This window comes from Haliotis rubra, unplaced genomic scaffold (assembly GCF_003918875.1).
Source record: "Haliotis rubra isolate DU_JTF1 unplaced genomic scaffold, ASM391887v1 Scf4, whole genome shotgun sequence".
Taxonomy (NCBI): domain Eukaryota; kingdom Metazoa; phylum Mollusca; class Gastropoda; order Lepetellida; family Haliotidae; genus Haliotis; species Haliotis rubra.
Window position 1 is genome coordinate 4,029,933 of NW_025767079.1, and position 27,782 is coordinate 4,057,714.

General features: G+C 41.7%; 1 protein-coding gene across 5 annotated transcripts in view; it reads left to right on the top strand.

Moving 5' to 3' along the window:
* Positions 1-613: 613 nt before the first annotated feature.
* LOC124287110 (polyamine-transporting ATPase 13A3-like) overlaps positions 614-27,782 on the top strand; it is a 41,562-nt gene continuing 14,393 nt past the window's right edge. The window contains exons 1-17 of one of the 5 annotated variants that reach the window (XM_046723593.1): positions 614-743; positions 2,176-2,247; positions 2,878-3,009; positions 4,255-4,416; positions 5,061-5,218; positions 6,432-6,620; positions 6,804-6,865; positions 9,604-9,748; positions 10,873-10,968; positions 11,608-11,761; positions 12,864-12,984; positions 14,713-14,837; positions 16,378-16,580; positions 18,502-18,537; positions 23,490-23,546; positions 25,981-26,040; positions 27,138-27,182. In XM_046723593.1, the coding sequence (XP_046579549.1) occupies positions 2,199-2,247; positions 2,878-3,009; positions 4,255-4,416; positions 5,061-5,218; positions 6,432-6,620; positions 6,804-6,865; positions 9,604-9,748; positions 10,873-10,968; positions 11,608-11,761; positions 12,864-12,984; positions 14,713-14,837; positions 16,378-16,580; positions 18,502-18,537; positions 23,490-23,546; positions 25,981-26,040; positions 27,138-27,182 (1,794 nt within the window). In that variant the 5' untranslated portion in view covers positions 614-743; positions 2,176-2,198. The remainder of the gene's footprint in view (positions 744-2,175; positions 2,248-2,877; positions 3,010-4,254; positions 4,417-5,060; positions 5,219-6,431; positions 6,621-6,803; positions 6,866-9,603; positions 9,749-10,872; positions 10,969-11,607; positions 11,762-12,863; positions 12,985-14,712; positions 14,838-16,377; positions 16,581-18,501; positions 18,538-23,489; positions 23,547-25,980; positions 26,041-27,137; positions 27,183-27,782) is intronic. The other 4 variants (XM_046723594.1, XM_046723595.1, XM_046723596.1 and 1 more) reach the window with 4 other exon arrangements.

Sequence of the window (27,782 nt, forward strand, 5' to 3'; positions counted from 1 at the left end):
CAGAAATGGGATTCACACATTGTATCCATGTGGTAATTGAACCCAGGTCTTCATCTTAACAAGTGGACGCTTTAACCATTAGGCAGCCCCACGACGTCTTTGTAAAAATAAAAAAGAGTATTTTTCTTGTAATGTTTACTTGCAGAGATTCAGCAGACGAACGAACACTTTAACCAATAGGCTACCCCACCGTCCCTTAGAGATAAGAGAGACTGGATAATCATGGAATACTTTGGTCCATTGTTACTCTTCTTGGTGCATGGCATTAACGGGATAACTGAAGGAATGGGCGGCTTAGAATCAGCATAGTGCACCTGAGTGGTTTATCCAGCTGCGGCATCGTTTCTCAGCGGGCTGGCACTATATGACATGCTTGGTCCAGACATTCATACACATTAGTGCATGTGAACTGAACCCTACGTTACAGGCTGCTGGGATATAACAAGATTATTGCACAGTGCGGTGTTAAGGAACAAACAAACACCCAATGAATACGAATCTTCAAGATTTATGTCGTTGAATCTTATTTGAACTGTTGGCTCCTCATGATTGGTCTTCTTCAGGTTCTCATGTAACGTTAAATATTAACTCACTCACTCACTCTTCAGGTTCTCAACCCCTTCTACATCTTCCAAGTGTGCAGCATCATCCTGTGGGGCTTTGATGAATACTACTACTACGCCAGCTGCATCTTTTTAATCTCACTCATCTCCATCTCCGTCTCTCTGTACGAGACAAAGCGGGTAGGTCAAGGTCAAGGTCAATCTTCCTCTGTGAGCTAAAAGTGAGTGAGTGAGTGAGTGAGTTTGGCTTTTATGCTGCTTTTAGCAATATTCCAGCAATATGATGGTGAGATACACCAGAAATGGGCTTCACACATTGTACCCGTGTGGGGAATTGAACCTGAGTCTTCAGTGTGACAAGTGAATGCTTTAACCACTAGACTACCCCACTGCACTGTGAGCTAAAAGGGTATGCAGGGCCCAAATCTTTCTTTCTGAGACAAAACCAGGTCATTGTGGTAGAGATGTAGGCCCCGGGAAAGCCACGTTTGAAAAATACCAATTGCCGCTAAAGCAACATTTCAAGTACAAACCTCGGTGTCGCGAATCGCAGCGAAAGCCAAAATGAGTAAGGGAATCAATACCGTTTTTTTAGATAAGCGTCCCAAAAGCATATGTCCTGAGATAAAATGATACATGTTAATGGGTCATTCTATGGAAAAGGGCAATTTCAGCTTTTGCTCTTAAGAATTATTTTTTTGTATTTTTGTATTTTTTATGTCTTCGTGTAAACTACTTTGGTTTGTATGATTGTCATATTGCATCAGCAGAGAAGTTTGGGCAAGAATTTTCCATCAAATTTATTGTGAAGTTTCAAGTTTTAATCAAAATGTCATTACTGCAATGGTGACAAAAATACTGGTTTTGGAAAATCTAGTCATAAAGTTTGCTTCAAAACAGCTATGAAATGGAAAGAGTTAGGCGTCACATATGTGGCTGTTTATAAGTATATTTGTGCAATAAATGGTCATTCTTCTGAAATATATTTTTAGTTTTAAGCATGAATGTAAACATAACAACTGAGGCCATAATAGCTCTTATCTCAAACAGTTATCAGGAAAGGACAAAATATTGAATTGGCCCTCACATAAGTTAAAATGCTTCAAAGAAATAATTGGTTGTATAATCATAAAAGTTGTTTGAGTACCTATGTGAGGCAGCTAGTTTCTGTGATCTGGACTTTCCTCCAAGAACAATTCAACTGGATTGTTTTTTAGATTTTACATAATGAATATTTCACATTATTTACGGTACACGGGTTAGCTAATAGCGCATTGCCGGAAGAGCCACATTGACATGATCACTCAACCATGACCATTGCTGGTTCAGCCACACCATTTTCAACTGTTTTTCTTAAATGGGGCTTTCCTGGCCTATAACCGCAGTAGATGTATTGAAATCGTTAGGATAAACAGTGAACTAAAAAATGTGTTACAAAAGTGAAATATGTTGTTTTTTGCTGTTGCTATATTGATTTAACCATTTAAAAGTTTAATTATGAAATTGAAAATTAAACTTTTAAAATATAATTGAGAATCTATTTGTTCATTGAACTGGTGAACAAACTGAATTGATGGAGTTGATGCTGATGCTGAGCATCATTCTGTTCCAGCAAAGTCGGACGCGCTTCGGGACATGGTTGGGTCTCTGGAATCAAACATCTCTGTGTGTCGCGGTGGACAAGGTGAGAAATACCCAGGCTTTGTGAAGCTGCAGTCTCCCAGGCCCAACTGAGGTTATACCTATGATTTGTTTCCTCATGCTTTCATGTTCTTTGTAATTAAAATGGCTACTCTGACATTAAAGACATAATTGACCTTGTAGCCTTCTGAATGTACGCCCTGATTTGTTTCACTTTTACATTTGTGTGTTGATAAAGTATCAATATCAGTTTCAGGGGCGGATCCAGAGGGTGGGTGCGTGGATGCGCACGGCCCTCTCCCCCAAAAAGTATGTTCCCATGATGAGCATTTCCCCCTGACCTTTTGACTTCATGATTATGTGCAACCCCCTTCTCCAAATTCCTGGATCCGTCCCAGAGTTTTCAGAACTTAGTGTTCTGTTAACTGAAACAATTTCACCTTTAAATGAATATGGAAATGATGAACTGTACAGTGAATACTCGCGAGTTAATACTCTCCAGCAAGTCATCTCCAGCAAATTGTCTCCAGTGAATAATCTTTTGTAAACAGTCAGCACTGAATAGCCTCCAGAAACGAGCCTCCGCTGGGCGCCATGGAGGACAATACACAAAGTATGTCTGGCAAATATGTCAGTTAAATCCTGATTTGTGCCCTTAATTATTTTGTCACAGAGTTCGAGGAAATCCCCAACCAGGACTTGGTCCCTGGGGATGTGATTGCCATCCCCCCGCACGGATGTGTGATGATGTGTGACGCCGTCCTTGTTGCTGGTACCTGTATTGTCAATGAGAGCATGCTCACGGGTGAGGCTTGGGATGTAGTTCACCCTCCCCCCAAAACTGTTTCTAGGAACTGTCGTATATCATCTACCTGTGAAGATCCGGGTTAGAATTGATCTTCAGTAACCCATGCTTGTCGTAAGAGGCGACTAATGGGATCAGGTGGTCAGCCACGTTGACTTGATTGACACGTCATTGTATCCCAAATGCGTAGATCGATGCTCATGCTGTTGATCACTGGATTGTCTAGTCCAGACTCGATTATTTACAGACCGCCGCCATATAGCTGGAATATTGCTGTGTGTGGCGTAAATCTAAACTCAATCACTCACTGACAAAATGTTCCACCTTCCAGCATGACTTGTAACTATTGCAAAAAACAGATATCCACAAACTCATTTTATGCCCATTCTTTGTGGTGGATCTTGATTTTAAGTGTGTCCATAAGGTCCTCAGCACCCCATTGGTGGTTGAAAGAAGTAAATAACTTTGATGGGGCTGGCATAGAGTGAGAAGTGATCAGGAAAAAGCTAACACACTATAATAATAAAGAGCAAATCCTTTCCACCTTTACTGTCTTGGATGGTTTTCCATTGACCCCTAAGTACAATGGAAGCCCTCTTAACCGGCATACTTTGGGACCGGCACAGAATGCCGGAATAGAGGGCGTGCCGGTTTGGAGGGCGTGCCGGTTTGGAGGGCGTGCCGGTTTAGAGGGTGGTTTATGATCATGAATTAGCTTCTACCGGGACCAAATTCTAGTACCGATATTGAGAGCATGCCAGATTGGAGGGCTGCTGGTTCTAGTGCCGATATTGAGAGCGTGATGGATCGGAGGGCTGCTGGTTTAGAGGGCTTCAACTTTACCCACTACTCCACTTCAGAGTGGCTAAAGTTTTAATTTATTCTGTTTTACGTTTCACAATCCGCATTTCAAAAACATGATAGTGCCTGCAAACAGAAAACAAATGAATATGTCCTAATCCACTCACTCACGGAAAACTAGTACCTGTGAAGATTTGGGTTAGAATTAGTCTTCAGCAACCTGTAAGAGGAGACTAACAGGAATAAGTGGCCAGGTTGACTTGGTTGACACATGTCACTGTGTCCCAACTGTGACGATTGATACTCATCCTGTTGATCACTGGATAGTCTGGTCCAGACTCGATTATTTACAGACTGCAGCCATATAGCTGGTATAAACAACAAACAAACAAACAACCTGGAAACTGGATTTAACAATGTATTCCTCTCTTGACCTGTGTGCAGGTGAGAGTGTGCCAGTGACAAAGACTCCGCTGTCCCACCAGGAAGACGAGGAGTTGTACTCACCAGACAATCACAAGAGACACACACTGTTTGCTGGAACTCATGTTGTCCAGACTAGATACTACGGTCAGGCCAAGGTGCTTGCTGTGGTCGTCAGAACAGGTGGGAATGGGATTTTGTAGTCATTATACACAGACTCAGGTTATGTTTGGAGGCATTGATAAGTCTGCAAATGAGATCAGCCGACATGAACCACTTTCAATTTCAAAATAATGATGTTGTACTTTTTTTAATCAGAATATCAACAGATGTTCCCCATGTGCTTAATAAGGGTTTCACAATGTGTCACAGAGTTTCTGTAGATTGAAGCTGTTAGTCTGTTGAATACAAACCTTGGCATTGGGGTAGCCTAGTGGTTAAAGCCTCTGCTCTTCATGCTGAAGACCTGGGTTTGATTCCCCACATGAGTACAATGTGTGAAGCTCATTCATGGTGTCCCTTGCCGTCTTATTGCTGGAATATTGCTGAAAGCGGCGTAAAACCAAACTCACTCACAAACCTAGGTCATCAGCATGATGAGCGAACACGCTAACCACAAGGCGACCCCCACCTATCTTCATTGACTTACATTATGTCCAAAACGTCCAATATTTTAAGACGGATAGCATTTAACAAAGAGATAATTGTACTCATTTTTTTTTTTTTAATATCATTTCGGCTCTACATGGTTGCCATTCCACTGGACTTGGAACATCTTGACATTTTATTTGCAGTTATAACAAAATGGATCCTTTTTCTTTTGACAGGCTTCAACACAGCCAAGGGTGAACTTGTTCGAGCAATTTTATATCCCAAACCTCTGGGCTTCAAGTTCTACCAAGATGCAATGAGATTTATCTTGTTCCTGGCAGTAGTTGCCTCCCTTGGAATGATATACTCTGTCATCATAGAAACACGAATGGGGGTGAGTTATTTTGGGATGATTCGTAGTGTGGATTTGTCAGTCATTTTTTTGTGTGGAATCTGGAGCCAATTCTTCTTGTTCCTGGCAGTAGTTGCCTCCCTTGGAATGCCGTACTCAGTCATCATAGAAACTTACATGAAGATCCGGGTTAGAATTTGCCTTCAGTAACCCATGCTTGTCGTAAGAGGCAACTATCAGGGTGGGGTGGTCAGGCTCAATGTCTTAGTCATATCCCAATTGCATGAATCGATGCCCATGTTAATGATCACTGGATTGTCTGGTCCAGACTCGATTATTTACAGATCGTTGCCATATAGCTTGAATACAAAATAAGCAGTATACAAGACTCATCCTATCTAGACAACACATTCTCCTCAGATTTTGCCACAGAAATAATGATCCTATTTACATAATCATAATACTTTTCAAATATGTACTGTTCAAATATAAATCAACCAAACGAATAGCAACTTTCCATTTTTGCAGCAGGAAGTAAACAAATGTTATCTTCTTACAAAATAGACAGCCATTTTAGCTGCAAAATTGATACTTTTCTTACCTTTTGGTCATTATGTCATAACCTATTTACTTTGTAATGGACCACCTCCGTGGTGTAGTGGTTAGAGCGTCCGCCCGGAGAGCGGAAGGTTGCGGGTTCGATCCCCGACTGTGTCATACCAAAAGACGTTAAAATATGGTACTTGTTGGTCCCTGCCTGGCGCTCGGCATTAATGGGTACAACAAGGACTGGTCGGCTCGGAGTCAGTATAATGTGTCTGAGTGGGGTATTCATGCTTCACTGCGGCATGGTATCTCAGTGGGCTAGCACTATAAAGCCAGCTTACTGGCCTAGTACAAGCAGCCGCACATAAACATGCATGAACGTCGTCATATGAGCTAAATATTCTCAAGCACGACGTTAAACCCAATTTCACCTCACCTCACTTTGTAATGCTGTCATCTGTTTGATGTATCTTTCTTGGTACCTTTGTTGAATTTCTGTTCACAACTATATGTAAATGCAACAAAAATAATACAAATTATATAAAAAAATATATAGCTGGAATATTGTTTAGTGTGGCGAAAAACTAAACTCACTCACTCACCTGTTTCCACAGTGTGTGAAGCCTGTACTGGGCGTCCTTTCCGTTGACAAGATTGTTTGTTATCAGAACTGTAAAACTTGTTCTCATTCCTGCTGCCTCTACTATAGGCGTATCCAGAGAAGATTGTACTCCGAGTCCTGGACATCATCACAATAGTTGTCCCCCCTGCTCTCCCCGCCGCCATGACAGTCGGCACAGTCTACGCCCAAAGTCGACTTAAGAAAGCTGGTATATTCTGTATCAGTCCGCCCCGGATCAACTTCTGTGGCAGGATCAACACCTTCTGCTTTGACAAGGTGAGAATTCATCAGTGGTTTTCTGACAATTTGAAAATTCCGTGGAGGTGTTCTGACAAGGTGAGAATCTTTCATATTCTGTTGGTATTACTTTCCAATCCAGCTTCTTGATGCTGCTTGAATATCTGTCTCATGCTTGATGTAGAATGTGCAGTTTGAATGTCACTGTTTGTATTTTCACAGACTGGAACCCTGACAGAAGATGGGCTGGACATGTGGGGGGTTGTGCCGGTGCAGAACCAGTGGTGAGTTGCCTCCCAGTGCCAGATGACTTTATGGCAAACATGTTCTCATTTGAGACCCTACAGAGGACTCCAGGGCAAATATGTTCTTAACTAAGACCCACTATTCAGACTTCAAGGCTGATATGACCTCAACTTAGACCCTCTATTCAGACTTCAAGGCTGATATGACCTCAACTAAGACCCTCTATTCAGACTTCAAGGCTGATATGGCCTCAACTAAGACCCTCTATTCAGACTTCAAGGCTGATATGGCCTCAACTAAGACCCTCTATTCAGACTTCAAGGCTGATATGACCTCAACTAAGACCCTCTATTCAGACTTCAAGGCTGATATGACCTGAACTAAGACCCTCTATTCAGACTTCAAGGCTGATATGACCTCAACTAAGACCCTCTATTCAGACTTCAAGGCTGATATGGCCTCAACTAAGACCCTCTATTCAGACTTCAGGGCTGATATGACCTCAACTAAGACCCTCTATTCAGACTTCAAGGCTGATATGGCCTCAACTAAGACCCTCTATTCAGACTTCAGGGCTGATATGACCTCAACTAAGACCCTCTATTCAGACTTCAAGGCTGATATGACCTCAACTAAGACCCTCTATTCAGACTTCAAGGCTGATATGACCTCAACTAAGACCCTCTATTCAGACTTCAAGGCTGATATGACCTCAACTAAGACCCTCTATTCAGACTTCAAGGCTGATATGACCTCAACTAAGACCCTCTATTCAGACTTCAAGGCTGATATGACCTCAACTAAGACCCTCTATTCAGACTTCAAGGCTGATATGACCTCAACTAAGACCCTCTATTCAGACTTCAAGGCTGATATGACCTCAACTAAGACCCTCTATTCAGACTTCAAGGCTGATATGACCTCAACTAAGACCCGCTATTCAGACTTTAAGGCTGATATGACCTCAACTAAGACCCTCTATTCAGACTTCAAGGCTGATATGACCTCAACTAAGACCCGCTATTCAGACTTTAAGGCTGATATGACCTCAACTAAGACCCTCTATTCAGACTTCAAGGCTGATATGACCTCAACTAAGACCCACTATTCAGACTTCAAGGCTGATATGACCTCAACTAAGACCCTCTATTCAGACTTCCAAGGCTGATATGACCTCAACTAAGACCCTCTATTCAGACTTCAAGGCTGATATGACTCCTCAACTAAGACCCACTATTCAGACTTCAAGGCTGATATGACCTCAACTAAGACCCTCTATTCAGACTTCAAGGCTAATATGACCTCAACTAAGACCCTCTATTCAGACTTCAGGGCTGATATGACCTCAACTAAGACCCTCTATTCAGACTTCAAGGCTGATATGACCTGAACTAAGACCCTCTATTCAGACTTCAGGGCTGATATGACCTCAACTAAGACCCTCTATTCAGACTTCAAGGCTGATATGGCCTCAACTAAGACCCTCTATTTAGACTTCAGGGCTGATATGACCTCAACTAAGACCCTCTATTCAGACTTCAAGGCTGATATGACCTCAACTAAGACCCTCTATTCAGACTTCAAGGCTGATATGACCTCAACTAAGACCCTCTATTCAGACTTCAAGGCTGATATGACCTCAACTAAGACCCGCTATTCAGACTTTAAGGCTGATATGACCTCAACTAAGACCCTCTATTTAGACTTCAAGGCTGATATGACCTCAACTAAGACCCTCTATTCAGACTTCAAGGCTGATATGACCTCAACTAAGACCCTCTATTCAGACTTCAAGGCTGATATGACCTCAACTAAGACCCTCTATTTAGACTTCAAGGCTGATATGACCTCAACTAAGACCCTCTATTCAGACTTCAAGGCTGATATGACCTCAACTAAGACCCTCTATTCAGACTTCAAGGCTGATATGACCTCAACTAAGACCCGCTATTCAGACTTTAAAGGCTGATATGACCTCAACTAAGACCCTCTATTCAGACTTCAAGGCTGATATGACCTCAACTAAGACCCGCTATTCAGACTTTAAGGCTGATATGACCTCAACTAAGACCCTCTATTCAGACTTCAAGGCTGATATGACCTCAACTAAGACCCACTATTCAGACTTCAAGGCTGATATGACCTCAACTAAGACCCTCTATTCAGACTTCAAGGCTGATATGGCCTCAACTAAGACCCTCTATTCAGACTTCAAGGCTGATATGACCTCAACTAAGACCCACTATTCAGACTTCAAGGCTGATATGGCCTCAACTAAGACCCTCTATTCAGACTTCAAGGCTAATATGACCTCAACTAAGACCCTCTACTCAGACGTTATGGCAGATGCGGGGTTTTTTCTTAACTAAAACCCTTTTCAGACTTCAGGACAGATAAGGTTTCAACAGCACATGGCTGTGAGTAGATAGGTTTCCATACATTTGACCGGGACAGTTAAGTATTAACAGGACAACTCAGCACAGAGTGTGTAAGATCTATGATTTGTTCCCTGATCACATCATTCTAAGAGATGTTGAAGACAAGACGGGACTTGTTGTTACCCAGCCTGGCAGTCAGCGTGGGGTTTTGCTCGTGAAGTCAACTTACGATATGCACTGATTTGATGCATTTTACATGCCGCTGTGTTGAATGCTCCAGTATTCAACAGATGAATGCATATTGTGTAGAAGTTGGCTAACTGCACTGAAAGCATGAACATCATTCTTTTGACTTACACCTGTGTCATTTTCGGCCAATAGCTGTGGTGTTGTTTCAGTTTTCAAGAGCCAGTTCGAAAGCTTCCAGAACTTCCACGTGGACAGATCCTTGTGTCCATGGCAACCTGTCACTCACTCACTCTGATTGATGGGGAGCTCATGGGGGACCCTCTGGATCTCATCATGTTTAATTCTCTCAACTGGGTAGGTGCAACAGGATACATGGGCAGTCTGCATAATTTTAGTGAAGTTGAATACAATAAGTGTGGATACAGGGTCAATTGAAACACAATCATGTGACCAAAATTATATGATGCTGTGAATATTAACACAGGTAATGAAACAAAGTGTGATCTATATTTTAATCTGTTCATATGCCTCTAAGATGTCGTAACACTGCGATCCAATTAGTTGTCCTGGTTATGTTTTTACCTGGTTATAGTGTGACCCAATTATGGTTTGACCTGGTTATAGTGGGACCCAGTTATGTTTTTACCTGGTTATAGTGTGACCCAATTATGGTTTGACCTGGGTATAGTGTGACCCAATTATGTTTTGGCCTGGGGATAGTGTGACCCAATTATGTTTTGACCTGGGTATAGTGTGACCCAGTTATGGTTTGATCTGGGTATAGTGTGACCTGATTATGGTTTGACCTGGCTATAGTGTGACCCAATAATGGTTTGACCTGGGTATAGTGTGACCCAATTATTGCTTGACTTGGTTATAGTGTGACCCAATTATGGTTTGACCTGGGTATAGTGTGACCGAGTTATGGTTTGATCTGGGTATAGTGTGACCCAATTATGGTTTGACCTGGGTATAGTGTGACCCAATTATTGCTTGACTTGGTTATAGTGTGACCCAATTATGGTTTGACCTGGGTATAGTGTGACGGAGTTATGGTTTGACCTGGGTAAAGTGTGACCCAGTTATGGTTTGACCTGGGTAAAGTGTGACCCAGTTATGATTTGACCTGGGTAAAGTGTGACCCAGTTATGTTTTGATCTGGTATAGTGTGACCCAATTACTGCTTGACTTGGTTATAGTGTGACCCGGGGGGCGGTGGGGTAGCCTAGTGGTTAAAGCGTTGGCTTGTCACGCCGAAGACCCGGGTTCGAATCCCCACATGGGTACAATGTGTGAAGCCCATTTCTGGTGTACCCCCGTCGTGATGTTGCTGGAATATTGCTAAAAGCGGCGTAAAACCAAACTCAGTCAGTCAGGATAGTGTGACCCAATTATCTCTTGTGCTGGTTATAGTGTGACCCAATTATGGTTTGACCTGGGTTTAGTGTGACCCAATTATGATTTTGTTCTGATATCAGACCCTGGAAGAGCCTGGACAGGACACCACAAAGTATGACACACTGATGCCGACCATTGTCAAGCCCTCCGACAAGGACAGCTTCATGTCAGATGAGGTCAGTGATCATTTCAGCAGCTTTAGCAGCTACCCTTAACACAAACATGTCTCTGACTATTGTGTAGTTTGTATCTTGTTGCAGAGAAAGATTTTGGGTATCTTAAATGACATCATGTATGAAGTTTTGAACATGTTGACATCAAACATCTAATGGAAAACAACTGGGGATTTTTAAAAGGCTTTAAACAGTCCTAAAATGTATTTCCCCTGATGAACAGAAATGATGCTACCGACAGCAGTGTGCAAAATATACGCTGGTCCTGTTGCCCCTGGCTAGTAAAAATTCATCAGGACCTCTAAATGATAAGTTTCCTGGTGGCCAATGAATTTTTTAAGTAAATCTATGAATGTTATTTTGGACCAGTGAAGTACAGACAGGACCACTAATTATTGTCCACTCACTGGACCTGTTGTCTAATGGGAAATTTTGAAAGGTTTCTTTTCCTACCGACAAGAAGAAAGCTATTTTCTACGAAAAATGTCATATCTTCGTTTTTATAAATACAAGAACTATGTATATATAGTAATAAAATACTCACAGCTCACTGACTGTAGTTGTTTCAGATAAAAATCTACAAACCATTTGTTGCCAATATTTACAGTGTACAAGTTGTTGCACACAATGTATTTATTCCAGGTGCCATTCGAGGTGGGAATTGTGCGCCAGTTCACCTTCTCGTCAAGCATGCAGCGTATGAGCGTGATAACACGAACCCTAGGTCACAACCACATGGAGATCTACGCCAAGGGGGCGCCGGAGAAGATTGCTTCACTCTGTAACCCTGACACTGGTAATACTGGACACTGTCCATTCCCACAATTATAAGGGTCAATCTCCACCAAGCCTCTTCCTGTGAAGATCTGGGTTAGAATGGGTCTTTGGGAAACCTTGGGTGTTGTAAGGGGTGACTAATGGGATCAGGTGGTCAGGCTTGCAAACTTGGTTCACACATGTCATCGTATCCCAGTTGCATGGATCGATTCTCATGCTGTTGATCACTGGATTGTCTGGTCCAGACTCGATTATTTATCGACAACCACCATATAGCTGGAATATTCTCTCACTCTTCCAGTTTGTATCAGTGGTGTTTTTTTTGTTTTTTTATTTTGTATACAGTCAAATCCCAATGAGTCGAATCGCTGGGGACCAAGTAATAAATTCGACTTATCGATGTATTCGAGACATAGGTATGTCTTTGAGGTAGAAAAAAAGATGATCCAGTCCTAATTCCTCCACCTAAGCATTTGTTTACCTAAAGATTTCCCTATCACTAATAGGGGCACCTTATCAGTTCCAGTCTGATTAGCACAGACAGTGATTTTCGTAAAATCACTAATCTGCCTTTTGAACTCACCTGTCAATGGCGGAAAGGTGTGAGCCGCGTTTTTTTGTTAGTTGGATCAGTTTGCTACACCAATCAACTTCTCATTGACTGACTTCGGCTTATGTATACAATATTGCTGTTGTTTGAATGTCATGGGACCAAATTTCCTTCTCGAGTCATCGTGTGTATTTATGAGACGAATTCGTGTAACCGGAAATCAAATGATGACAACTATAACAGGGAATGGTCGGGACCGACAGGTACTTCGAGTTATGCATAATATTCGAGACACTGGCATTCGACTCATCGGGATTTGACTGTATTTGATTTTCAAGCTAACAGACAATGATTTACCTAGATATTTGATTAACTGAATTAAGTGAAATAACAACAAAATGAATGAGTAATCAATGCGTTATTTTGAAACACATATTTTTGTTATGCAGTTGTGATGTAACTCGATTAGTGTTAAGAATCAGAAGATGAACATTCACAGTGTTTTGGTTTTTATATGCTTAACTGTGAATCTGACTCTTGTATGTACTTGTGATGCCTTGTGTGTTGTCAGTGCCGGAGAACTTCCAGGCTCTCCTCCACTCCTACACTGTGCAGGGCTTGCGGGTCATCGCCCTAGCATACCGACCTCTTGAAGCCAAGGTCAACTGGCACCAGGTCCAGCGTATCTCACGGTCAGTATATATATAGGTGCATACCTCTACTGTTGATGGTTCACGCCCATGCACTCACTCACAAACCACCCTGAAGATCCGGGTAGAATAGGTCTTCAAGCAACCCATGTGCTTGCCTAAAAGGCGACTATCTTGTCGTAAGATAATTAACGGGATCGGGTGGTCAGAAGCTGACTTGGTTCATGGGTTATTGCGGATCGATGCTCATGCTGTTGATCACTGGATTGTCTGGTCCAACTCCATTATTTGTATAGCTATAGAGCGGGTAAAACTAAACTCACTCACTCACTCACTCACTCACAAACCAACTCAATCACTAAACATTTCCTCTCTTGGATCTTCGTGAAGATCTGGGTTAGATTGATCTTTGTAACCCCTGCTTGTTTAAGAGGCAACTAACATGTCATCGTATCCCAATTGCGTAGATCGATGCTCATGCTGTTGATCACTGGATTGTTTGGTCCAGACTCCATTATTTACAGACCCCTGCCATATACCTGGAGTATTGCTGAGTGCGGCGTAAAACTAAACTCACTAATCGACGTACTCCATCTACCTGTGCAGCTCAGGCTTGGAATTTGTCTTCAGCAACCCATGCTTGTCATCAGAGGCTACCAGCAGGATCGAATGATGATACTTGCAGACTTGATAGACACATGTCATCATGTCCCAATTGTTTAGTTCGATGCTCATGATGTCCATCACTGGAGTGTTCGGTCCAGTAATGATTTTTACAGACAAACGTTGAACACTGCAACATTAAACAGCAAACAAACAAAAAGAATTCAGTCACCCAACCATCCACTCAACTATTTTCTTAACACCTTGCCCATGCACAACACACAGGCCTACCAATAGACACCTTGCCCATGCACAACACACAGGCCTACCAATAGACACCTTGCCCATGCACAACACACAGGCCTACCAATAGACACCTTGCCCATGACAACACACAGGCCTACCAATAGACACCTTGCCCATGCACAACACACAGGCCTACCAATAGACACCTTGCCCATACACAACACACAGGCCTACCAATAGACACCTTGCCCATGCACAACACACAATAGGCCTACCAGGCCTAGACACCTTGCCCATGACAACACACAGGCCTACCAATAGACACCTTGTCCATGCACAACACACAGGCCTACCAATAGACACCTTGCCCATGACAACACACAGGCCTACCAATAGACACCTTGCCCATGCACAACACAGAGGCCTACCAATAGACACCTTGCCCATGTACAAACATGACAACACACGGGCCTACCAATAGACACCTTGCCCATGCACAACACACAGGCCTACCAATAGACACCTTGCCCATGACAACACACAGGCCTACCAATAGACACCTTGCCCATGACAACACACGGGCCTACCAATAGACACCTTGCCCATGCACAAACATGACAACACACGGGCCTACCAATAGACACCTTGCCCATGCACAAACATGACAACACACAGGCCTAACAATAGACAGGAAAGACAGCCTAAAACATTTACGAACTCAGGAACCCATCTGCCCATTTGCTTCCTCGTCAACCAAGTATATGTGAAAATCAATAATGAAGTTGATCCCAGGGAAATAAATCCTGAATCCTTATCAAAGTGTACCATATACGCTATCAAAATTGAAAACGCCACAATAAGGCATTAAATATTGCCTGACTCCTGAGTCTCCATTAGGTATGTCTGTTGTGGATGTTACAGAGACAAGGTGGAGTGCGACCTGACATTTCTGGGGCTGCTGGTGATGCAGAACCAGCTGAAGCCAGAGACCACCCCGGTCATCAGGACTCTCCTGGAGGCCAAGATCAGGACAGTCATGGTCACAGGTAGGTGTAGCTGGACCGCCCCGGTCATCAGGACTTCCCTTTAGGTCAAGATCAGGACAGTCATGGTCACAGGTAGGTGTAGCTAGACCAACCCGTCATCAGGACTCTCCTGGAGGCCAAGATCAGGACAGTCATGGTCACAGGTAGGTGTAGCTAGACCAACCCGCCATCAGGACTTCTCTGGAGGCCAAGATCAGGACATTCATGGTCACAGGTAGGTGTAGCTGGACCAACCCCGTCATCAGGACTCTCCTGGAGGCCAAGATCAGGACAGTCATGGTCACAGGTAGGTGTAGCTAGACCACCCCAGTCATCAGGACTTCTCTGGAGGCCAAGATCAGGACATTCATGGTCACAGGTAGGTGTAGCTGGACCACCCGGTCATCAGGACTCTCCTGGAGGCCAAGATCAGGAAAGTCATGGTCACAGGTAGGTGTAGCTGGACCACCCCCGGTCATCAGGACTCTCCTGGAGGCCAAGATCAGGACAGTCATGGTCACAGGTAGGTGTAGCTGGACCGCCCCGGTCATCAGGACTTCCCTTTAGGTCAAGATCTGGACAGTTATGGTCACAAGTATGCAGTGGAGAGGGGGACCTGTGAAGATCCGGGTTAGAACTGGTCTTCAGCAACCCATGATTATCATAAGAGACCACATCGTCGGGCAGTCAAGCTTGCTGACTTGATGTTTGACATCGTATCTCTCCAACATCATGTCAGTCACAGGATTGCTTGGTTCAGACTTGATTGATTACAGACCACCATCACATATTGCTGTGTTAAACAACAAACAAGCAAACAAAAGTTCAGGGAGGACCCACAACAATCAGATAACACATTCAGTATTTGCAAAGTCTGATCTTTTACTCCCAGATGATACCTTACTGTGATGATCGGACAAAACCTGCAACTTCATTCATTGATTCATTCATTCCTGCCGTGATACTGCTGGAATATTGCTAAAAGCGGCCTAAAACCATTCTTATTCATTCAGGCATTCAGGCATTCAGTCATTCATGCATTATGAATAAACCCTGAGTAAGCTTTGAACTCCCATTCTAAATGAAAATTACTGTGTCTGCAGCCAGTCAAATGCCAGCTTCTTAGACCAGTGCAGTTCATTTATTTTGGTGTTTAGCATTTAGTTCATATGAACATTGCTTCAATAATATGCTGTGATAACTATTGTAATATCCCATGAAGATGGAAATGGTCTTCAACAACCCATGCTTGTTGTTTGGCACTTATGGGACTCTGATTTGATAGTCGTCCACAATATCAGTCTTTGTGTTGTCTGATTGAGTCCAGCATATATGAGGTTTGTTTGCTCGTCATGCCGAACACCCGGGTTCAATTCTCCACATGGGTACAATGTGTGAAGTCCATTTCTTGTGTCCCCCGCCATGATGTTGCTGGAATATTGCTAAAGGTAACATAAAACTAAACACTCACTCACTCACTCAGAAGACGAACCTGTGCACATTGCTCTCTGTGGAGTTAATAACTTCCACATATTTCAAAATACAATCATGTTTGTTCCAGGTGATATGATTCAGACTGCAGTGAGTGTTGCCCGGAACTGTGGGATGATTCAACCACGTGATAAGGTTGTGATTGTGAACGCCCATCCCCCCGACAAGCAGCAGACAGCACGAATTGAGTGGGAATATGCTGAACTGCCCACAGATGTAGATATAATATCTGAGCAGGAGACAGACGGCGAGTCCGATACTGGACAAGATTCGGTAAGTTACTTAGTATCAGGAAGTCTTTTTGAATAGTTACGATTGATAATCATCGCAAGCAGTTAAGGGCACAGGCAGACCAGTTGTCTGACGGGACCCAGTTGTGCAGAGTTTCCTCAAACATTTGTGTGCTTGTATATCTGGGTTTGGACATCACCATGCCTGATCTCATAGGTGATGAATTGACCAGACATTTTCTCTTCAGGTATTTCTCCCCCATCAAACCCTAACCCTGAAAGCAAATACTGTTCATTGCATCATAAGCTACTCATTGATTCAGAAACTTCCAGCTAATGTTTGAGTCAGGTGTGGTGAGGGTTTAATGTCCTGGGCCCACTTGCACAAAGCGATCTCAGCGCTACGACTATCTAAGCCTATGTTGGAGAATGGGAGTTACAATCATTGTGGCAGTAAGATCGCTTTGTGCAAGTGAGCCCTGAAGTAAGAAGAGGTAGCATAATGGTTAAAGCATCCGCTTGTCACGTTGAAGACCTGGATTCGATTCTCCACATGGGTACAATGTATGAAGCCCGTTTCTGGTGTTCCCTGCCATAATATTGCTGGAATATTGCTAAAAGCGGCGTAAAACTCAACTCAACTCAACTCAACTGAATTCAGAGGTGTTGGGATGTTACTACCACAAGGTTTAGGGCAGTGTGGGATATGTTTTGCCAACTAACACGGAGTTCATGTTGTGTTCTCATTGACTGTCTATTGATGGTCTTCATGTACGGCCATCTTTCTGTGTTGTAGAGTTAATATATTCTCCTCACAATTCCTGATACTGACGATCTGTTTCTGCATTTCTTAGAAACTGCCCCTGATTATCTTTGTGGAGAAACCTGGCATTATAAGTGTCCAGTAAATTGTGGTTATCTCCTTGTGGGGATGCCAAGGGCAGAATAAATCCCCGGAAGAAAAGGTCCAGAATAACTTGTGTTTGTCTCCTTGTGGGTTTTCTTATGGCAGAAGAGGTCCCCAGGTAAATTGTGCTCATCTCATTCTGGGGATTCTTGGGCAGAATAGAGTGTTTCTCACCTTGTGGGGATCTCAGGACAGAATAGCTCCCCTTTAAAGTGTTTCTCACCTTATGGGGATGCTCAGGCAGAATAGGCCTCCTTTAAAGTGTTTCTCACCTTGTGGGGATGCTCAGGCAGAATAGGCCCCCTTTAAAGTGTTTCTCACCTTGTGGGGATGCTCAGGCAGAATAGGCCCCCTTTAAAGTGTTTCTCACCTTGTGGAGATGCTCAGGCAGAACAGGCCCCCTTTCACCTTGTGGAGATGCTCAAGCAGAATAGGCCCCCTTTAAAGTGTTTCTCACCTTGTGGGATGCTCAGGCAGAATAGGCCCCCTTTAAAGTGTTTCTCACCTTGTGGAGATGCTCAGGCAGAATAGGCCCCCTTTAAAGTGTTTCTCACCTTGTGGAGATGCTCAGGCAGAATATGCCCCCTTTGAAGTGTTTCTCACCTTGTGGGGATCCTCAAGCAGAATAGATCCCCTTTGAAGTGTTTCTCACCTTGTGGGGATGCTCAGGACAGAATAGGTCCCCTTTCAAGTGTTTCCCACCTTGTGGGAATGCTCAGAACAGAATAGGCCCCCAGTAACTTGTGCTTGTCTCCTTATGGGGATAAGGATAACAGCAATGTTTCAGGGCTACTGTTTTTCATCACTTCATGCCAAAGATACTGCTTGTGGGGATTCTTAGGCCAGAGTAGGTCCCCATTAACTTGTGCTTGTCTCCCCATGGGGATTCTTCCTTCATCAGTTCAGCCATAGTTTCAAGGGAAAAGACATTGCCCAGAAACATTGTGTGTGTATATAGTAAAGATGTTGTAATCCTTAAAACCACTTGACCAGAAATTCTGATGTTTGCAGCGGCATATACCTGATTCACTCACTCACATAATTCATTTTGTTGAAGAGAGCACCATTGCTCCCTCCAGAGTCAGTTGTGGTTGTAAGTTGTTCCGTTATCATTCTGTGTGATGCAATTTCTTTATTTGTCTTCCATTTGATTTCTTTGAATGACGGGCTGGATGATGCAGTTTGGCCATATTGACCTCAGCAATGATGGCAATAAATCTGATAATTTTAACTGCAGTAAAGGGTTGAAACAATACACTGATACATATACATATATACTCAACAAAAAGGTTAAGGACCACCCCAATATTCAATATTTAAGTATTATAGGGATCATAATATATAAACTATTAAATTCTTTAATGTTGAAATTGGGGTGGTCCTTAACTTTGTTTGTTGAGTATGCAACCATGTTAAAGTTAAGGAAAAAGAAGTCCTGTTTTCTTATACAGAATTTGATTCCAAAGGGCATGAGATTTTAATGAAAAAAGGGGATCAACTTTGATATATAATTTGATGAACAGAGACTGCTAAAGATCTAAGATGGTAAGGAGCAAGTTGATCAGATTAACTGACTGACATGGCTGAAAGTACCACGTCGTTTTTTGTGATGAAAATTGTGGGCTGTGCACCAATAACTTTGAAATACGTCGTTTGTCATCACATAATGTTTGGGTACCATTTCTTGAGAAACCTTTTTAGAAAGAATGTTTTTTAAATTGGCAATGATATAGAGGTAATTATGCTTGTGTACTGATGGATAAATATCATACAGTATGATATCAACCATCTCCAAACACACTCGGGTGTTACCAACTCTGTATGAATTAATTCTACTATAACTTAGTAAGTCAATGGTGTCTTAACTTGAGGTACTGTGATACTTCAGTTTGTCAGTGTGTCTGATAATCGTCCAGTCCCTAGTGATAAGGTCATTAGGGGCGGTGGGGTAGCCTAATGGTTAAAGTGTTGGCTCGTCACGCCGAAGACCTGGGTTCGAATCCCCACATGGGTACAATGTGTGAAGCCCTTTTCTGGTGTCCCCGCCATGATGTTGCTGGAATATTGCTAAAACCAAACTCAGTCAGTCAGTCAGTCAGTGATAAGGTCATTATTACAAAATCTTGTTTGTTGTACATCTATCAAATGTTTCAACCATTTCTGCAGGACATTTCAAGTTGATTATTTTGCTTCGAAGCTGTTTCACCAAATGAATTTTTTTCCAAAAGTAACGTAAGGAAAAATGATTTTGTTCCCATTTTTAACAGACTACATACATGAGGCAGATCAAGTGTATGATTTGTTAATCATCATGACATTGAAACAAGTATAAATTTCAGCTAATTAAATCAGTGAGCATTCATTTGTTGAGTACAATATGCTATCCATATTGCCATCTTTTTCAACATGCATGAATGACTTCATGGTCAATGATTGGTCCAACTACACATTGTAAAGCATGCATTTTCACATGCATGACAATTGTGAATGTTCCTCAAACTTTAAGATGAATCTTAAGCACATCTTTTTCTCCTGTACGGATCTGAGCACCAAACTAATTATATGGGTCATTTTAGCCCACAGGACTGTGAACCAAGTAGTTATTGGAGTTATTCGTTATAAATCAGCATGACAATTCGGCTGTAACAATTTAGTCATCATTGTTAATGATTCTAAGAAAATTACCTCCAGTACATTGGAAATGCTTCCTCCAACCTCACCAGTCATCTGTTTCTGTGTGTGAGGTTAGAAAGAAGCTATCGTGGGTACAACTAATTATGTATCAGAAGTTAAAAAAATAATGTCACAGTATCCACAAATGCTGTATTTTTGACGATGATATATTAGAGGTATTTTTCTAAGAATTTTAAACAAAAATGACCATTGTTCAATGTTTATTGATCTGCTTCAGAACATTGAAAGTGTCTGGCATCCATATGTAAATATGGTAAATGATGGAAGGATCGTAGCAGCCCAACTGACTAGACATGATCTTCACTTATATTTTCTTGCATGATCGAGAATCTGCTTGATTTCTGGTTGATATGTATGTGATTGAAATTGACTTTCGCGTGTTTCTTGAAAAGACCAATCCTTGTCCGCAACACGATTGTAGTGTTGCGATGATTGTAACTCCTGCATTCTTAGCATCGATTTACAATGGTCTAAGCGCTAATCTTGCTTTGTGGACAGGAAGTGAGACTCTTAGTCTTAAAATGGCCTTGAATTTGGTCACCTTATCTTAAAAGAGTCTTAAAATGTAGCAGCTTGGTCTTGAATAAGATCTTTTATTTTGTATTCATGTGTATGTTTCCAGACTTGAACAGAAAATAGGTCTTTTAATGCACTGAGTTTGAAGTCTGTATTTTAGTCATATTGCATATTGTATATATTTCTTGGAGACTGTCAGATTGAAATGGGATGTAAGTACTCACATCCACAGTACAGTGGGTAATAGTAATGAGTAAGTATCTTACTTTAATGATATTGCTCTGGGAGATATCTACATGTAATTTTGTTTGTGCTTAACCTTTTTTTGCAGATATATATTTCTTCAGCAGCAAACTTGATAACAGTGACTGTTATTGAGTTACTTTAAAAGCTTTGAATATATTGACTGTTTAGAATCTTTTTTTTATTGCAACATTCATTTAAAAACTAATTTTATTTTTGAAACTCTTGAATTTCTGAATTTTCTCTTTGTGTATGTTTTTTCTGGAGTATTACTAGGTTCGTCATTAAACAACAAACAAACAAATGAAACTTCAATATTGATTACAACAGTCCAAGCACAAGGTTCTTTCTGTGGTGACAGGGAGCAGGGCCCAGTTCCACAAAGCTATCAGACCGCTAAGACTGTCGTACCTCCTATACTGTAACATAGACTTACGACAGTGGAAGCGCTACGATGGCCTAGTGAAATGGGGCCCTGGATCCTATGATCATGGGTTCAGATCCTGGCTTGCCCCCGTTTGTGTTCCAGGTTTTAGGTTTGTCAGCATTCATTGGTTTCACCAATGGTGTAAATGTCTGTATCCTCCATCATTTGGGGCGTTCCTTCCACACCGTGACACCACTGAATTCAGTTTAACTAATGACATTTATTGCAGAATGTATTATGACTATTTGTTTAAGATTTAATAGTAACAAGTAACCAATGTAACACATTCCTGTTTCTCTTAACAATAAATTACTCTTGAAGAGGAACACTTTTTGGCATCAGGTAGATATATTCAGCATGTTTGGTGTATATTTCTACACTATGATACTGTCTCAAGTCGGAGGACTCAACGACCACCAAAAAATTCAATACACTGAGTTCTCCTTTGGTCTTCTTGTATGGCATGGTCAGCAGACGCTTGTTCGTATACTCGGAAAAATCACCCACTGTGCCAAATTTTAGTCTTTTGTAGGAGAGTTAATCATTGTTTGCATGGGAGTAGTATAGTATTTGGGGTTTGTTTAGTGGTAGTAATATTGATGAACTTAGAGCAATATATTTTTCTCATTATTTCTCTTACCACTTATTTTTTTCATTTGTATATTTTTCATTTAGTGAAACAGACTTGGATAATTTATGGTAAATCATTAAATAAGAATGCTTCTTCCCAATCCCATCTGTGTCAAGTAGATTGTCAGTACCGTACTTGATGTATATGATTGGTGGATGCGCTTAAAATATTTACTGATTCGTTTAATCAAGATTACGATTTCAAACATCAAACATACACAGTGATTTAGGGCCTATTCGTTTATGCTAAACCGGTTTTGGTTTATGGAAAACCATGCCCTCGATTATGTCGAAACCTAAAACTGGGTTCTGAAACTTCGAAACCATCCCCGAGGCAGGTTTCTCAGTTTCGGTTTCGCGTTCTTTCACAACAAACATGGCAGAAACGAAGTTCAGCTGATCTTGGTAGCAAAATAGAGCAGCAGTTTCTGTAACCAAAATAATGATAAAAATCAACTGAGAACAAGGAAAATATTGTTTAAAACCCCAGTCTATTGAACATGACTATTGTATGTAACGTGTGTGCATATAATTACTTGTAACGGTATAATTACATATACGCAAACATATACCTCCAAAAGCATCTCATGTCTTTATTGTTTGTTAATTCCCTGATAAAATAACAAAAAAAACACTTCGGCAAGATTGTCATTCAACTCGTTCCACATATATAGTAGCTGAGGCTTTCATTTTGTATCCATTTTGAAACCGGATGGTGAAACCATCCACTCGTTTATAAAACTAGAAACTAGTTTCACTTTGAAACCATGTCTCCAAAACTAGACACTCGTTTATAACAGGAGAAACTAGTTTCAGAAACCAAAACCAGTTTCGACGCAGTAGTCGAACAGGCCCTAGATTGCCAGAAGACAATGGTGGAAATGTCATGAAACTGGCTGTGCTGAGTTACTTCCCTTAGGTGTGCCAGGAGCAAAAGACAGGGATGGTATTTGCCCTGATAATGTTTTGGGTTTGTTAGCACCATACCCATGGGTTTCAGTGTAGTGTTGAATGTGTTGAATCACTTCAAGCCTTCCTCCCAAATGAGGAGGACCTGGCTGTACAGGAAACTGAAATACTCTTCAAACATTGGGTGGTAGGGTGGCCTAGTGGTTAAAGCGTTCACTCATCACCCCGAAGACCCGGGTTCGATTCCCCTAATGGGTTCAATGTGTGAAGCCATTTCTGGGGTCCCCTACCATGATATTGCTCGAATATTGCTAAAAGTGGCATAAAAACTCACTCACTCACTTCAAAGAGACATAAAATCCGGGAGCCATGTGTCACTGACTCACAAGTTCAGAGCACAATATTTCTGAAACCTTGCAGTTCATGTTCTTAGAGGCACAGTACTTGCACCCTATGAAGTTCCCAGCAGTCAGTACATGGCTTCCTTTTGAATCAGAGAAGTGACCTCACAGCTTTTCCGATTAGTGAATTTTATGATTTGGTGTATTGGATGTTTTGTCTTGTGAGTTTGCTTATTGTGTAGGTTGGTGATTGGATGGTGTTTGTTGAGGTTTGACTTCTTTCAGAATGCTTCTTCTCCCCTTCTCTCACGTGGCAGTGAGTCAAGAATGTCAGCAATGAAGGTGTGTATCGGGGAACATGCACAGACCTTTGAGGAGACTACCAAGTGCTTGTAGACAGGCTTTCCAGTTTCAGCCAACTGTAGTTCTGGAAAAAATATTCCAATTCTTTTTGAATCACATTCTAAAATTGTTTCTATTTTTTCAATTTCCATCTGTTGTGAAAGTTATTGAATTATATTGAATAAAACCGTCATTGTTAAATCACAGATTTAAGTTGTTGCAGAAGAAAATTTGAAAGTGTTCTTGAATTATAAAGCCCTGAACTCTACTGGTTGGCTGACCTGGATACATAACTAACCCTTTGCAAGTAGATATGGCAGTGTGTTGTATATACGCTGTTGATGTTGTTGTTCGTGGTGTTGTTTCATGGTGTTGTTTGTTGTGCTCTTCTTTCTAATTACACTCTTGCCTCTTGCATGTGTTTTGATTTGAGAGTTTAAGCCCACAGCCCTTTTTCTTATAAACATGACATTTGACATCTGGATTTGACAATTCATCCAAAACTTTTTAACATGTTTTTAATATGTTTTAAACATGCTCTGTTCGTTGACAGCCTTAAATTAATATAACCCCTTTTGTGTGCTGATAATGCTGGCTTGTTGTATTTAATCAATATATTATGCATGATATCAAATTATCCAGGTCTGTATGGTTGGGAATACAGAATTGATCATTCTTTTTGCTGCATTATCCTTTTATACTACTCAAAAAAAGTCAGAGAACAAAAGGATAAAGTAGTGAAAAGAAAATGTCGGGTGTTCCTTAACTCTGAGTTTCATGTCACCTATTTGTTCATCTAATTTGTGTTTTTTCTTGGTTGGTTATTGTTTGGTTGTAAGTTTCAAATTGGGAACTAAATATATTGCATTTTGAAATTGTGTATGCTATGGATATTTAGCTTATATTATTCAGCTTTGCTTCACTGTAACATACTATAGAATCTTGCTTCAAACAGTTCCTGATTTTGACATTGATCAAGTGATATTCTGATGTCAATATTGACGCTGCTTCATGTTAGATGACTGAGAACATGTTCTTACGAAGTTCCATATCATTATTTGAAAATATAATTTATGTACAAATCGTTAGCTACAGTGGTATGTGTTTTTATATACTTTAGTGTTCAAGATTGTCACAATTGTAATGCATTAAGTTCAAGATTTAGAGGTCCCTGAAGGACAACCATCAAACCACCCTACTCCATGGCCATTTTGAACACTGTTCATGTCTCTGTAGGGGCGGTGGGGTAGCCTAGTGGTTAAAGCGTTCGCTCGTCACGCCGAAGACCCGGGTTCGAATCCCCACATGGGTACTTTGTGTGAAGCTCATTTCTGGTGTCCCCCGCCGTGATATTGCTGGAATATTGCTAAAAGCGGCGTAAAACCAAACTCACTCACTCACTCATGTCTCTGTACAGATGTCATAAAAGAATATATATGTAAACTGTAAGAGGCATATTCATAGACAGGTTACCCATGAAGATCCGTGTTAGAATTGGTCTCCACAACCAATGCTTGTTGTAGCAGGATCGAGTGGTCAGGCTCGCTGACTTGGTTGACACATGTCATCGTATCCCATATGTGTAGGTTGATGCTCATGCTGTAGATCACTTGATTGTCTGGACCAGACTTGATTAATTACAGACGCCATATAGCTGAAATATTGCGTGGCATTAAACAACAAACAAACAAACATGGACAGGGTGAATCAGTGACATGTCATCATACTCCTTACAAACATGGATTACTGCTCTTGATATCTGACTCTGGATAGCCTGGCCTCTATGGTATGTCGGGCGGTGGGGTAGCCTAGTGGTTAAAGCGTTGGCTTGTCACGCCGAAGACCCGGGTTCGAATCCCCACATGGGTACATTGTGTGAAGCCCATTTCTGGTGTCCCCCGCTGGAATATTGCTAAAAGCGGCGTAAAATCAAACTCAGTCAGTCAGTCAGTCAGTCTATGGTATGTCAGTTGGCTTCATATCAATGGAAGAACCGCCATCATGGTGTAGTGTTTAGAGCATGCGCCCGGAGAGCGGAAGGTCGCTTGTTCGATCCCCGGCCACATCATACCCAAACCCGTTAAAATATGGTACATGTTGGTCCCTGCCTTGCTCTCGGCATTAATGGGTACAACAAGGACTGGTCGGCTCGGGAGTCAGTATAATGTGTCTGAGTAGGGTATTCATGCTTAACTGCGGCATGGTATCTCAGTGGGCAAGCACTATAAAACCAGCTTCAGTCTGGGCTAGTACAAGCAGCTGCACATACACATACACATGCATGCACATCGTCATATGAGTGAAATATTCTTCAGTACGACATTAAACCCCATTTCATCTCACCTCAATGTTTCAATGCAGCATTAAGCAACATACACATCATCACTTGGTGACTATGAGATGCGGCTGCATGTAACCATGGTTACATTTTCAGCGACGCAGTGTGGTTACTGTTGCCAGTGAGACCGAGACTGTAGCCATGCTCCCAATGAGGGTATTGTCATATTATTAACTTTCTCATAGCATTATATATATCTGATCTTATAGGCCTGCCAAATAAACCAATAAGGCTTTTGTTGGAGCTGTTGTGCAGCTGCTCACTCAGTGCCAATGACATGTAATTCACTGCTGGCTAACTACAGTGCTAACCAGGGCAGACATAACACGAAGGCTTCAATTGGTACAGCACTAACACATTGTGTTAGGGACAGTGTTTCTGTTCTGTAGCAGATTCTGACCATTATAATCTTGAAGTCAGGATGTGTTGGCCTTTTACTGCATGGAATATGGTGGGGTCCTTTTTTTTAAAAGAGCTAACCATCCTGTAAAAACTATGCTCTGGCCAACCGGACCCATTTATTGGCCAGACCCTTGAAATATTTGCCATAGCTGACCAGTCCTTTGAAAGGTGTTCAAATGCTAGCCAGGACCCTGAAAGGTGTTCAAATGCTAGCCAGGACCTTGAAAGGTGTTCAAATGCAAGCCGAGACCTTGAAAGGTGTGCAAATGCTAGCCAGGACCTTGAAAGGTGTGCAAATAATAGCCAGGGCCTTGAAAGGTGTGCAAATAATAGCCAGGGCCTTGAAAGGTATGCAAATAATAGCCAGGGCCTTGAGAGGTATGCAAATAATAGCCAGGGCCTTGAGAGGTATGCAAATAATAGCCAGGGCCTTGAAAGGTGTGCAAATAATAGCCAGGGCCTTGAAAGGTATGCAAGTAATAGCCAGGGCCTTGAAAGGTATGCAAATAATAGCCAGGGCCTTGAAAGGTGTTTAAATAATAGCCAGGGCCTTGAAAGGTGTTCAAATAATAGCCAGGGTCTGGAAAGGTGTTTAAATAATAGCCAGGGCCTGGAAAGATGTGAAAATACAAGTCAGGCCCTTGAAAGGTGTGCAAAGGCCAGTAAAAGATGACACGTTTCTATGACAAGACAAGCCCAGTGAAAGATTTGCAATAACTAGCCAAGCTCATATGAAATAAATTTGCACATACCAAACTATGTGTGTCTCTATTTTATCGGATTTTTTTACAGCAATTCCATCATTGAGTTTTTAATGTTTTTTATATTAGAATGTTATTTTATTGTTATAGTTGAAGGTGATAAGACGGAATCGGGATGGACAAGCATGGAAAAAGGTCCCCCCTCCTCACCTGTATTGTTATGTATACTAATCAGGAAAATATAGAATTTACGCTAACTAACCTGCATTATTCCATCAACAAATACTGACAAATTAATAATTCCAACTTCAAAGCAAAATCAGTTGTTGGACACAAAAAAGATCGGTCCTTTTCATTTATCAGCTAGGTTTGTCAGTATAAGTGATGGATGTTACAGAGCCTCGTGGACAGCATGCACATAACCTATGTCGGTCACCGAGAGGTGTTGAATGGAAAAATGTATTTTGGTGTGGGACTGCTTAATAAGGATATAGGGCAGTAGGGTAGCATAAGGGTTAAAGCGTTTCCTCGTCACGCTGAATACCCGGGTTTGATTCCCCACATGGTACAATGTGTAAAGTCCATTTCTGGTGTGCCCCGCTGTGATTCTGCTGGAATAGTGCTAAAAGCAGTGTGAAACTAAACTCACACTAATAAGAATTTGTTGGGCTGCAGTAACATGTGAAAATTCCATGGGCAACAAGTAGATTTCTATACAGCATAAAACATGATACAACAATGTTATAGTATTGTATACTTCTCAAAAGAAGTTAAGACCACCTGCACTATAGTTAG